At 38.1% G+C, this 13,790-nt stretch overlaps 2 protein-coding genes across 2 annotated transcripts in view; both read right to left on the bottom strand.

The window, feature by feature from the left end:
* The window catches only part of COL21A1 (collagen type XXI alpha 1 chain), a 376,826-nt gene extending 369,634 nt beyond the window's left edge, over positions 1-7,192 (bottom strand). Inside the window, exon 1 of the mRNA XM_019631703.1 lies at positions 6,908-7,192. The gene's annotated coding sequence lies outside the window, so the exon portion shown is untranslated. The remainder of the gene's footprint in view (positions 1-6,907) is intronic.
* A 1,526-nt stretch (positions 7,193-8,718) lies between these two features.
* The window catches only part of LOC109376043 (dystonin-like), a gene marked incomplete at its 5' end in the record, with an annotated part of 28,423 nt that continues 23,351 nt past the window's right edge, over positions 8,719-13,790 (bottom strand). The window contains 3 exons of the mRNA XM_019631706.1: positions 8,719-9,998; positions 10,852-10,975; positions 13,582-13,692. Of these exons, the coding sequence (XP_019487251.1) occupies positions 9,724-9,998; positions 10,852-10,975; positions 13,582-13,692 (510 nt within the window). The remainder of the gene's footprint in view (positions 9,999-10,851; positions 10,976-13,581; positions 13,693-13,790) is intronic.

The following is a 13,790-nucleotide window of genomic DNA, read 5'->3' as shown; positions in this document are numbered from 1 at the left end:
ATTTCTTGGATAAACTTTAGTTTGAACTCCACAAAACAGTGCCTGCTCATGAGGTGTTTTGCACACTTTAGTTTTCTAGAGAACACTCTGAAGCAGTTCCTCTGAATATGAAAGTGATCTCACTGGTACAAACCAAATGTAAAACCACACTGAGACGTGCAAATGAGGAGACAAGGCCCATAAGAACATGTTTTATCTGTTGCCAAACTTATTTTTCCTGCTTCACAAAAGAGTATGGGTGTTTTAAAAATGCATGTGCTGCAAATGTGAAATCCCTTGGATGAAAATTTGAATGAGATATTAACCCTGATCATGTAAATCATTCCTGGGAGCTCCGCGGCAGCAGAGGAGCACTTAGGTGCCAGTGACAACAAGCACACATTCCCAACCATAAAAATTACTATTCCCTAGCAGAGAGAATCTAATGTCTCCATATATAGCAGCAACTTAGCATCTCCAAGGTTACAAAGGGAAGGCAGTTAAGAAAAGGAGAATGAGGCAAGGTAACATTTGACCAGGATGGGGAGAGGTGGGTTCTAGTGAGTTCCTATCCTAGAGTCTTCACCCCAGCAATCCTCTCACTGTATTTGAGGAATGTTTGTTCACGAGCTTCCCTGCACCTCTGCGTCATCCCTACTAGGAAGTCATTGGTGCCCATTTGTACTCTAACCTGCTTTTTGTTTTCTGTTTTGAATGTCAGACAACCTTCCTTCTGTGGGTTGGAATAGATCATCTTTGCTTGAATGCTTGTGTTGTTCGTTGTCCGATAGTATAAATAACTTTTTAGCAAAGTGAAGTTTTGAAAAAACATTGCTCTTCCAATCTAGCTTGTGTTGAACTAGTAATTGAATTTTGATGTGTGATATGTTTCACGTGTGATGAAAATGACTTTGAGACTTTTTTAAAGAGGTTTTTACACCAGTCTCTTCATTACATAAAGAAGTTAAGGGATTCAAATAAAGCTTTTCTGATTTAATATCGTGGTAGGCAGCTTTCAAAGGTGGCACTCAGTGATCCCTGCCTCCTGGTAGTTATGCTGTTGTGCAATGCCCTGCCCTGGAGTGGAGGCTGGACATAGGCTTTGCTTCTAATAGAATATGGCAAAAGTGATAGGACTTAATTTCTGTGCATAGGTTATGAAGGCTGTGACTTAGTCTTGTTAGACTCTACTGTATTTTTGGCTTGCACACTTGATGAAGCAAGCTGCCATGTAGGAGGGGCCATGTGGCATGGAACTGAGGGTGGCCCTCCAGTCAATAGCTAGCAAGGAACTGAGGCCCTTAACTCAACAGCCCAGGAGGAATGGAATCTTGTTGACCAGCCGCCCAATGGGTGAACTTAAAAGTGGATCCTGTCCCAAATGAGCTGTGACACAGATGACTGTGGCCCTAGCTGACACCTTGATTACAGCCTCATAAGAGACCCTAAAGCAAAGGCCCCAACTAAGGCTTGTCTGGATTCGGATCACTGAAACCGTGAGATAAGTTGCTTGAAATCACCAAGTTTAGGGCAATTGTTGTCCAGCAATGGAAAGCAATGCAAGTATCATCCTATTTCCAGTTTTAAAGGCTAAAGTAACCATAGACAAATAACTTAGTGTTTTTGGCCTTTTCTAGTTTAAGGACATAATCAGAGATATCAAAATGAAAGTACAGCATGACATCAAAAGTGTAAAGCAAATTAACAATTACCCGCCCCGCCCCAATTTATCAGTGATTTCTTCTGAGTAGTGAGATGATGAGTGATTTTCTTCTTTGTATGTTTATATATTTACTAAATTTTCTACAATTAACAAGTATAGTTCTATAATCAGAAATTGATAATAAAATGTGTCACTGAATGTATAAAATATCCCACTCCCAAAATGCAGTCAGTATAAATGAAAGGACTGTCCTAAGTAGAAGTTCTCCACTGAATTAACTACCTTTTAAACATGGTTTGACAAAAGCAAATGATTCTGACACTGATATATTAAACTTATATTTAAAAGATACATTTCAGAAGTTTGTGAGAGTAAGAATGAGCAAAAGAACACATTTATGAAAGTACTACCTAATTTGAAGTATATTTGAGTGATAGAATCAGGATAAATGCCTAGGAAAGCACCACAAAGCACTCTGTAAAGCACTGTAGTCAAACTGACCAAAAACGAAGCAGGAAAATCGGAATGGACATCATTCCTTACATATCTTTATTAGATTTTTTTTTTGTTAGGTCACATATATATGTGTCTCTCTACACCGGAAATAAATTTTTGAAAACCACTTGATTTGAAAATACCACACCATGACACAGTCAGTGAAGAGTTCCAACATTTATCCACATATATTATCAATGAGCTTGAGGTAGATTACTCAAAAGTTTAATTCAAGTAAGTCATTTAGGATACCTGTCTGGCAGCAGGGGGAATCAGGACTCTTTAGTAGTTAAGCAATGGAGCAACTTTACAGAGGAACTCATTATGTATCTTATAATGGTTGGAGGGAAAGGGAGTGCTAAATATTAGCTGCCTCAAATCAGACCATCTTACTCAGCAAACCAATTTTAAAAGGTCGTTACTTTTTGGGAACCAGATAACTCAATGAGACATGAAACAATGGAAAATTTGTCTAGTTATGGAACACAAACATTTCCAACACTCCAAAGAAGAGACTAAAACTATTTTAAGATGAAGCTTGCTGCTCTGGAAAATCCAGATGTGATGTGGTTTCCTGAGAGAGGTCATGATCATGTCTTCTTTATGAAGTTACCATCTTTAGAAAATAATCTATTAGGCCCTGGTAAATGGTGAGACATAATTGAATGATTATTGGTCTCCGGATGAAAAGATTTAACTACTCACTCATTTTCTAGCTGTGTGAGTCTAGACTAATAACAACCTTTCTAGCTTCATTTAAATTATGCATTAAATTCAATACTACTTATCTACTATTTAAATGATTGATTGGGAAACCTCATATAAGACACATATGTGTGTTAAGAGCTTTATAAACTCAAACTAAGACACAAATGGAAGACAAAAATCAATATAAGCATAATTAACTATACCTAAAAAAGGAAAAGGTTTCCCAAGAAAAACAACTCCAAATTAGTCTATGATCAGATATCGCATTGTAAAGTCTATGGTTTACATCTGAAGACACTGCTTCAAATCTGTTCTATTCCTCAGAGTTCATCAGTCAATTCTTAAGAAGGTATATTGTTACTCAATTGTTGACCAGAATTGTGTCCACTGACAGGCTATTTTTGAAACAAACTTTCCTACACTAGTAATTAAGAACATGACCATGTATGTTTTTCTACCCGGTGGGTCCTCCTTTCATAAATGTAGTCTTTGTGGTAATCCATTTTTAACTCATGCCCACAGCCAAATCTAATAAGTAAATATCAACATACCATACTCCTGAAGCCTGACACTTCTGCATCCTTGAAAAGCCAAACCTACACGCACACGTATGCACACATGTCTACCTACTTGGGGCTTCAAAGCATAACCCATCCCAGCTGAAAGGCAGACTCTTCCACCCCCTTCCACACTCTAGGAGGTGACTACTGCTTTCTCCTTGCAGATTCTGCTGTAAGCACAATAAAAATCAATGAAGCCTTGCAACAGCTGAGACTAATTTTTAACAAACTGCTGAGGCCACCAAAACTCACATTCTTGCAATCCTTAGACAATGCCCCAAATATAAATCACTCTTGGTCATACATCCGCTCCTGTGTGCTTATCCAGGCTGTTCTAGCCTTCTACCACCCTGATCCAAACTCTCACCCACAGTGCCTTGCTCCCAAAGCCCTTCTTCTGAGTACCTGAAGACTGATTCTGAGGTAAAAACCCATCCTTCGCCCTCTGCTACTTTCCATTGCTCTAATCCCTTGATCTTTCTGTTGAACCTGACTGAAAAAACCCCAGCTCCAGATCAGTGAACTTCCTGTCCCGTGTTCAACCAGGCTGCACCCTGTAGATCTGGGTAACTGTAAACACATGGTCTCAACTATTTCAAACCTTCTCTACTCAACTCAAATAACCCAAACCTGTAACAGTCCTTAACTCAAGGCAGGACAGATCTTCTACTTTGCTGGCAGAAGTCAGTACAGGGTAACTCCCTCAACTTCTTTTGTCCCATCTTAATCACCTTTTCTTCCAGTCCTTCATATCAAAAGGCATGTCCCAATCCTTGAGGACAATGCCTCCAACTTGACCTGGAGGAGGAGGCTTTGGAAGTGAAGATAAACAGGCGGTCATTATAGGAGAACAAGTGAGAGGTAGCAAGGGCCAGAACTATGGCTTCAGGAATACTGATATGTCTCCTCCACCCACCACCCTCAATTTTTAGACAACAGCTAACCAGGACTATACAGGCATACCTCAGAGACATTGCGGGTTCAGTTCCAGATAACCGTAATCAAGCAAGTATCACTAAAACAAGTCATAATCTTTTTTGCTGGTGGAGGGCCTTGCCTTCAGTTTGCAAAAAATGCTACCCTGGTGAAGCACAATAAAGCGAAGCGTAATAAAATGAAGCATGCCTGTGATCACGCAGAACCACTGGCACAGGTGGGCATCCTTGAATAACTAGGAGCAGAGGGGAAAGGAACTTTATAGCAAACTTTTACCCTATGGAAAAAGATGGTTGAGAAGAGGTAGAAAAAGGAAAATAGTGTACAACAGCGATTTCACAGTTAGGGATCAAATTGACAGTGATCCTTAAATGTATGCAAGGTGACCTTATAGGATGTGGGAAAATAAAATGAGATTTTATATTTACATTTCATCTAAAAGGAGGAGGAGGAAATTAACCTTCACAAACATTTACTACAGACTGACATTGGTGCCTTGTCCTCCAGTGGCATCAATGTCCTCTCACGGTTGGGATCTGAGGTGACCTGAGGACAGTGTGGGAGTCCCAACAGCTCCCAGACTCCTGGTTTGCTTTCAGCATGTGCAGACGACTGTAGTTTATCTATATCAAAATGGATGCATTTTACATTTTATCTTTTTTAATGAAATAGTCTTTAGAAAATGTGGCTTATATGGATCGCTGCAAAAAAAAACAAAACAAACACAAAAACCAAAAACATGGATTTAAGACATTTACAATGCAAGAAACAAACAAGAACATGGCAGATGACAACTTCCAGAATAAGCCCTTCATCAGCCACATCATGAGTTATATCAGGGAGGCTTTATCAGATTTGACAAGAATTTGGCCAAAAAACTTGTCAAGACTATTTGAAATATGTATATACAATAATGCCAAATGTTGTTAAAGCTAACTCTCACTGTTAACATTATATTGAGCCTTGAGAAATTAGCTAATAAAATACATGAAAATAATATCTCAGAAGAAATTAATATACATTCATTGGAAGTGTTTGCTCAAAAAACTTATTGATAGAAATATGCCACCAAAGTCTGGAAAACACTGGCATAGAAGGCAGATTCTAAGGCTGTGGGAACTAAATTTTCTGGTCTTTGCCCTGGGGCAAAAGTAGCTGTTCTTTAGAATTAGTAACATTCTAAAAGAATGTTTTGTTTTTATTTGAGGATAACTTTTGAAAACTTCTTAATCTCTATTTTATTCTCATCTCCTATACAGTCTTTAACTTCCAATAATGGAGTAAAATAAAACTGTGGGTAAACTAATACAGAATTCCTTTGAACACATTTTGCTTTGCAAATATTCTTAATTTACCAATTTGGAAGCAGAAGCCAAAAAAATAAGTCCCAATTTTTGTTGTTCTTCATCCTAACTAGATATTCAACATCTCTACAGACACCAGAATTACATAAAATTAACCAGAGTTGTATAATTCAGCAGGTTAAGTTAGATATCTTAAATAGTCATATGAACTGTTTCTTGCCCAAACATCTCACCATGACTCTATTCAATTCCAAGTATATTTTGATAACCATCAAGTCAACCTCTCACATGACTCAAGGGAACTGAGTTACTGAAGTACTAAAAGACAAAGCTAAAGTGTCTTCATCTCCTATGTGAGACTCCAAAGGGACGTTCACAGCCAGGTGGTAATGTCATCAGACACACACAATAGCTTGGGCACTTGCAAATACACTGTCGGGTGGTATGAGTCCACCCATTTGACAATAAAGCACATGAATTTCAAAGTACTTTGTCAAAAAGGAGTAAATAAGTACACCTCATTATAACTTCCCTTCTTGCAAATACAGCAAGTTTTAGAATGATCAAAAACAAAAACAAAACACAACAAAACAAGATCCTTTCCCAGGCTCTCTTCATTTTTACAGGTCAGTCCCCTGCAGCCAACAGGGCCCTTCCCCAGCCCTCCCACCCTTATTTGCCATTAAAAGGAATCAGATCTGAGATTTGGCCAGGTCCATCCACTTCTGCACTGATGTCAAAGAGGATACTCTATTACTTCAAAAGATGACAGCAGTACATGAGAATTTGCTAGTAGTTTTGATTCTTAAGACAAAAACTACTCCAGATTCAGCTTCCTAATGATTAAGAGCTGTTAAATTGATGAAACAAGTAGGTCATTTGACCTTAGTGGTTCTACTGCCCTCGCGGACTATGCAAGCAAACCAAAATGCAAGCCTGGAAAATACTTCAAGGTTATGAAATCGAACCTCTAAGGACAAACAAGCACAAGCAGCCCAGTAGGCTTTACGCTTTGGGCAATCCATAATTTCCTTACTTTGTTTCAGGCTCCTCTAGAAAAGTCTCTTCCCAGCTCCGGAGCTGGTGAAGGGTTCCTAACCACTTCCGGTTTGCCACTGCCCCATTTAAATCTATTTTTGGTCAAATAAACTTTAAAAAATTTTAATATGCTTCAGTTTATCTTTGATAGTTCTGTTGTTGGAAGAGGGAACCAAAGGAGGCCCGACTGTACCCAGGAGCAAGGAGCAACCTGGTAAAGGTACCTGCTGAGTGGCTTGCAGTCCCGCTGCTTCACTGTTGCTGGAGGTTGTGGGTAAGGTCTCTCAGACTCTGGCTCCGCAGCTTCTGCCTTCTGTGCTTTCAGACTTAAGCAATCTTTTTCCGGTGTGGGTCCAGAAACCAGCTGGAATCGGACTCTGTCAGTGCAAGGTCTTAGAAACCGGACTGGGGGGGGGCCAGTGCGAGGCCTCAGGTGAATAAAATTTTGTTTTGAAGCTGCACAAGCAGGTTCACCTTACTAAAGATAATTTTGAATTACAGTAGCCACAGTGGAGAACGTTTAACCTAGAATTGTTCAATTAATTAAATAAGGTCATTAGAGAGGTAGCCACAGTCTACATAAGCACACCAAAATATAAACCTGTAAATTCCTCAAGGCTACCAAATCAAAACGCTAAGGACAACCAAGCACAAACAGCAAACTAGGCTTGAAGCTGTAGCCAACCCAGTTTCCTTGATTTTGCCTTTTCACTATAAAAACATTTCTCTGAGCTCCTGTTGGTGGACTGCTCCTAACCACTTATAGTTTGGCATTGACTGGTTTCAGTCGATTTTTGCACAAACTTAAAAATTTTAACATGCCTCAGTTTATTATTTTTTTTAAAAAACTGTCTTTACATTAAGATAGAGTTGAGACTCATTCCAATGTCCTGTTTTTTGAAAAGAAAGGAAAAGAAATGTGTATAGTATAGGTGTGTCTGTTGCATTCACTGAAACTTACAGGACTCTTCAGAATTCAGCCTGAGGCTCTAGAATTAGTTCAAGAGAAAACAAATATCAGGCGTCAAAGTTTGAAAAGCCCCCACCCCCACCCCCACAATTGCTGATAACTACTAGTAGTTGAGACTTCTCTGAAATATTTTAAACCACTTATCTTTCTCCAAAAGCTTATTTTACTACTAGAAAAGCAATCCACCTAGCTCTTTAACAGGGGTAGCATTCAAACAGGCTGAGATAAAATCATGCCCTTAAATTTGTCTTTGAAGTGGAAATGTGATCATATGCAAAGCACCAAAAGAATAACAATTTCAATTGCCTTCTTAGATGACATGCTTATAATCAAATGCATGAATTATATAACATGTGATCTCTTAGGTTAGAATTATTACCCTTTCCATCAAGGCTCCCACCTGAGACCCATGCTTTGAGAAAGAAGGAATTACTCTCACTTAAAAGTGGCACCTAATTTCTGTCAGTGGAAATTCCAGGTTCTTCAGTGTTGGCATCCATGAAAAAGGCCAAGCAGGGAAGACATAATAATAATATCCCCTTGAACCCAAAAACCACCACTGCTGTTTGCTGAAATAAATTTAAAAAGGTATGGGAAAAGTTGTGACCTGTCATGCCAAAAGTAATAATCTGCCATCCTTCTGATTATATTTGATGCCATTTTTATATTTAGGAAAATTCCATCATTTGATTTTTAAAGGTACAGACACCAGAAGAATATCACTATATTTCCTTTATAAAATCAGTCACACATCTCGTGGTTTCAGTTCATGGTTTTTTTTAGTTATTTGTTTAACTGTTTTCCCCTCAAATATAGGAAGGCAGGGACCTTGTAGCCTCAGGGTCACCTACTGGCTGGCACATGGTTGGCAATTCAAAATATTTGCAGAATGAGTGGTTAATGTAATTTTTATTATATATTTATTATAATAATATATTCCTGTGTTTAATGTCCCCCAAACTTAGCCTGTTATACTATTAGTAAAAATATATCATACATATAACCTTAATTTTAAACAAAAAACAACAGCAAAAGCTCACTTTAAATAATCAGGTATTCCATGTGTTCAAGTGAATATGTTTTATTAAATGCATACTAATATCTTTCTATAGTGAGTATACATAATAAGTTAAAATGTATATATTTATTAAATATAGATATAATACCAGAACATGATTATTTCAGATGAGAAATCAAAATAAACCCATTTTTAAGTATCTTTTGGTCACTCCAAATTGATATTGCTCATAAAAAAATACACTGATTTTCCCTGGGGAAAAAAATTAATTCCATAGCAATGTAGTTAAGGGACATGTTTTATTTCATAGCTTTCTGCAAGCAAAATTGCTCTGATACAAAATGAGTTCAATGATACAGGTGCTACTGTCCACTCAAGCAAAAGAAAACCTCACATTTATATGAATGCACTTTATAATTATAGTCTTACAGTATAATAGGCCTAATATCCAGAACACCTCTGGCCTCCTGTGAAACAATGGCACAGAAATGCTGCCAGGTCCTTGAATACCATAGCACTGGCAAGGGCTTAAAGTAAGTTCCCATGAGTTCTCTGTCTGATACTGCTTAACAAAAACTGCGTGATACACTTGTCTTTCTGCCCTCCATCATCTTTTAGTTTACATTTAAATCATCTCAAAATACATCCCTTGTGTGTGTCTTTCGGCATTTCAGAGTTTCCAAGAAAGGAAGAAAATGTCATGAGGTATCCTTAATATTAGTTACTGATGTAGTGCTTCAGCCGTCAGAGAGGATGTAGACTTACCTGTAGGTACAGGAATTGCTTTTAGTGTGTGCTCCACACATTACAGTGCAGAAATGTTAGTGCATGTTAAACTCTATCTTCCCCTCACATATGATGTGACTTTAACCCCATAATGTCTGACAAAAAAAATTATACAGATAAAATAAAAAGACAAATACACAAATAAGGCCATCTGCAGAATTTTAAACTCACTTCTTGCAATATTTCACAATAATTTCTACATATTTTACATCTTTCAAACTTAAATAATAAATGCTCAAGGAAGGGCCTTGGTGGAACCCATTGCACTATCTCTTTGAGGATTTGTCCAATTTGCTGGCAGGAGATTTCCTCTGGGGTGTGGGGATTTTTGAAGGCTTGGCTGTGGATGGCCGAGAACCTGCTCGGGGCGTAGGTCTGTGTGTTTGAGGGACAGTCTCCACATCTGAGCACACGGACTGGATTTCTGAAATGTCAAAGTCTGATGCATCACTGCCTCGGCGGCTGCTGGCCCTGCTGCCGGCCCTGCTGCCAGCCTTGCTTCCGGCTCGGCTTCCTGGTCGGCTGGGAGTCTTCTTGGGATCTGAGGAGAAAAGGGCAGAGATGGATCACCCTTATCACTGGGTCCATTTGCAACAGACTCTTGAAACCTAATGCCGCTTTTAATCTCAATGGTTTTTCTTGACACCTAATAGGCAGTCAGGAAATATTGTGGCTTCATGGTCTTTCTCCATTCCACAAGCATAGGCGGCCTCATTCTAAGTAGACACAGTATACAAAAAGCTAGATTTACAACAAGAGGTAGGTTTGGGCTTACCCCACTTAAAACAGGATCCCATTTACTACAAACAGATATAAGGAATATATCTATAAATTAAGATTACGAGTTCCAAAGTTTAGTGTGTACACCACATGTGTGCTGTGCAAACATGGAGCAAACTCTTAGGTGCCAGTCTGGCCCAAGAAAAAGTAATTCAAAACACACAGGCATTTAAAAGACTTGAAACTTTAAGAAATCTTCATGCTTGCTGAGCCCAGAACCCCAGGGGTTTAGTTCACTGTTCTGTGAAGAAACCTGAGAAACACTGGTGTAAGGCCCAACATGGCTGGGTTTTCCCAACCACCCAAAATAGAGCCCTGCAGAATTTCCAAGCAGACAAAAGAATCAAGACTTTCCAGCTTGAAGGAGTAGGATATTGTTGTAGTTTTTTCTTCTGTTCTATGGTCATTGTCTCATCTTTCTTTGGTACTTTCCAAAAGGGATTTTCTAGTCACCCCCATGACTCACTCATCCCCTACTTTTGTTGGAAGACTGGGGCTACATGTCATTCCAAAAGAATACAGCATCATCAATTCTCAATTTCTTCCCCAATTAGGAATTTAATCTTCAGAGCATACTGCAAAAGCCATTAAAGAAAGAAATGCACCGTACTCACCAGCAAACTGTGTTCGGACTCTGGCGGCTGCAGTTGTTATCAAGCCACTGTCTTCCCCAGAGTGGAAGCCTTTCCCTGATAAATACCCCGGAAGTCGAAGCTTGCTGCCTTGTATTGGTGTTCCCTGTATTTAACAAGTGAAAGGACATTTCAAGATATTGCTCCTGTTCCATGATATTCTACGGACGCCACTTAACAGATGGGTGAAAACCCTCTACTAGACCTCTTCAGGGGGTGGAGGGGAAGACATTTTTCAATTAAATGAGGCATGGGGTTCTCCCTTGCTTGTCTCCAGTAATTTCTTATTCTCTCCCTGAATGCAAAGGGAAGCTTCTAAAGAAAATGAATTCATGTTGAAGAGAAAACACAAAAATGGAGATCCCCAAGGGAAAAAAAAACACCAATTAAACTGTGAGTACTTTAGTAGCTTCCAGGCTGTCAGTGAATATTACAGAATTAAGAGAGTATTGGTAAAAAGATGGTGCCTGCACAGTATAAAGAGAAGACGGGGCTCTGTAAAATTGTGCTTGGATATTCTGCTGCCACCAATGCTTTTAGGAAACTGGGCAGAAATCAACGGATGTAGAACACCAAGTAAATAAGGAAAGCCTTGATAGCCATAATGTAACAAACTTAACTGCAACAACAACAACAAAAAAGTTTTATAAACTTGGTACAATGCCACTTCATTTCCTGGCTCTATCTATCATCTTCTATGGTCCTCACATACAAGATATCTAGGCAACATTTGGGGATAATTAAAAAAAAATTCTTATAGGAGTTCATAGAGACATTAAAAAATCAATTGTTCCTTTGTTAAATAGTTTTAAATGTTTAATAAAGCATATGTAAGATCTTTTAAAACATGAGAGTTGCAAAATGTGAATATTAATATAATATTGATAATTCATTTACATATGTATTCTATACATATTTTTAAGTATAGAATTTATATGATTTGTATACATATAATACTGAAGTTTTCAAAATACTTTCACATATATAACCATAATTAATCCTCCCAATCCTCCCACTCACCTAATCACAACTTTTTAACAAATGGGGGCCTGCAAGGGAAGTGATTTGCACAAGATCTGACACTCTGATCTGATCTAGTTAAATTCCTAAGTATCTCAGAAATCCATGAGAGAGTGAGGACCCATAATTATGACATATATCACTCAAGGTGCCAGAATTCATGGAAGACCCAAAATCATTCTTCTCAGACCACCTTGGTTATTTTGATTTTATTGTCACAAATCCCACCTAGTAGTCTTAAAGACACTGCTATAAAAGTATACTGTTGTTTTGTTTGTTTGGTTGTTTTTTGTCTGATGAGGCTATTTGAAATGAAACATAGTTTTCTACCAGTCAAAATAGCATAATTAGACTTTAATTTTGGAGACTCTGTGCTTTTAAAAAATTTGAACTAACATAGCAGCATAGCCCTAAATATTTAAAACAAACATGTTGCTTGAGGTTCCTGAAACTGTTCTCAGTTTTTGCTACAAGAGATCCATCGTAAGTGATAGACATCTCTAGATGTAATAACATATAATACTAGCATTTCCCACTTGAGGGAAGGAGTAGAAATGAGGGATTGGGGGAATGAGGAAGAGTTAAAGAATGAGGTGTTTCTGCCCCAATTCTACGCCTATCACCAATGTGATTTCCATCACTTCCCTATGAGGCATGAGGGTAATGAAATTTTCTCTGCCTACCTCTTATTGATGTAAGGATTCAATAACAGATAAGAAAGTGTTTTAAAAAAGCATAAAGGACTTTCTAAAAGCACTGCATCGCTTTAAACCTAGGTCCTGGCCTTTAACGTGAAATACCTCCTTCAAGTCAAGAAAAGCTAGTTAGGGATTTTTCCCCTAATTATTATGATTCTTTCTAATAAAATATGTGATTATTTGGTGCCTATGTTTATCACGTTACAGAGAAGTTGCTTTAAAAGATATATGGTTGACTTTCAACTGAATATGAATGATCTGATATATGTGTTAATCTTGGAAAATTTTGTACCACCTAAATATCCCCATATATCACGCCATATTAAAAAGCTTGGATTTGCTTGAATAATAATAAACATTAGAGTCTAACAATTTTGAAAATGAGAGATAACTTTTTGTACACCTAAGCTCCCCAACCCCCTGCTCTGATAACTAAAAGGCTTACATCTTACCCACAAAGTGTTCATTGGCAGAAATAAATGTAACAGACATTCAGAGCGACCTTGCCCGTTGTGGACACTCAATAAATATTATTTTAATTTAAGTGACTCTCTTGTAAATGATACTACTGCCTCTCATTCTCACCTAAAGGGGACTGGTTGCATTTCTTGCCTGAATTATGCAAGCAAATGCATACCATCCGCTACAAAATATACTTTACTTCAGATTGGATATAATCTCCTGTATTTCACTCTCCCAAGAAGAGAAAAGTAAAATTAAGCATGAGTAAGAGGACGAAAAACAAAGGCAGTATAGCTCCTACAGGTTTGACTCTGTTAAGCTGACACTGTTCAAGAAACTAAAGCTGTCTTTTCTGGTTAACCCCTTAGTCCCATGTTTTTCAAGAATTGCTGGGTTGATACTTTATAGAAGTCTATAAAAAGACATAGTCTTATCAAAATTACATATGTCAGGGGAGAGGTTAAGCAGTGTTAGTGGGTGATAGTTTCAATTAAAGACGACTGTTAGACTAGAGTCTGGGGCCTTACGATACCTCTGCAGATGGCACGGAAAAGTCTGAGCACTCTGCTGGTTTACAAGGAGTTGACATTTTGCTGTTTGTCAACCATGGTTTACCATAATTGCGTGTTAAAGGATGGAGAATCTGTATGGAACAATGGCAAATCAAATGTAAAGGAAACCAGATTAAAAAAAAACCAAAGGTACAGAAAGAGATATTCATAGCAAAGAGTAACATTTCAC

The sequence above is a fragment of the Hipposideros armiger genome, unplaced genomic scaffold (genome assembly GCF_001890085.2).
Source record: "Hipposideros armiger isolate ML-2016 unplaced genomic scaffold, ASM189008v1 scaffold_1040, whole genome shotgun sequence".
NCBI classification, from domain to species: Eukaryota; Metazoa; Chordata; class Mammalia; order Chiroptera; family Hipposideridae; genus Hipposideros; species Hipposideros armiger.
This window is presented reverse-complemented; position numbering and strand designations above follow the sequence as displayed.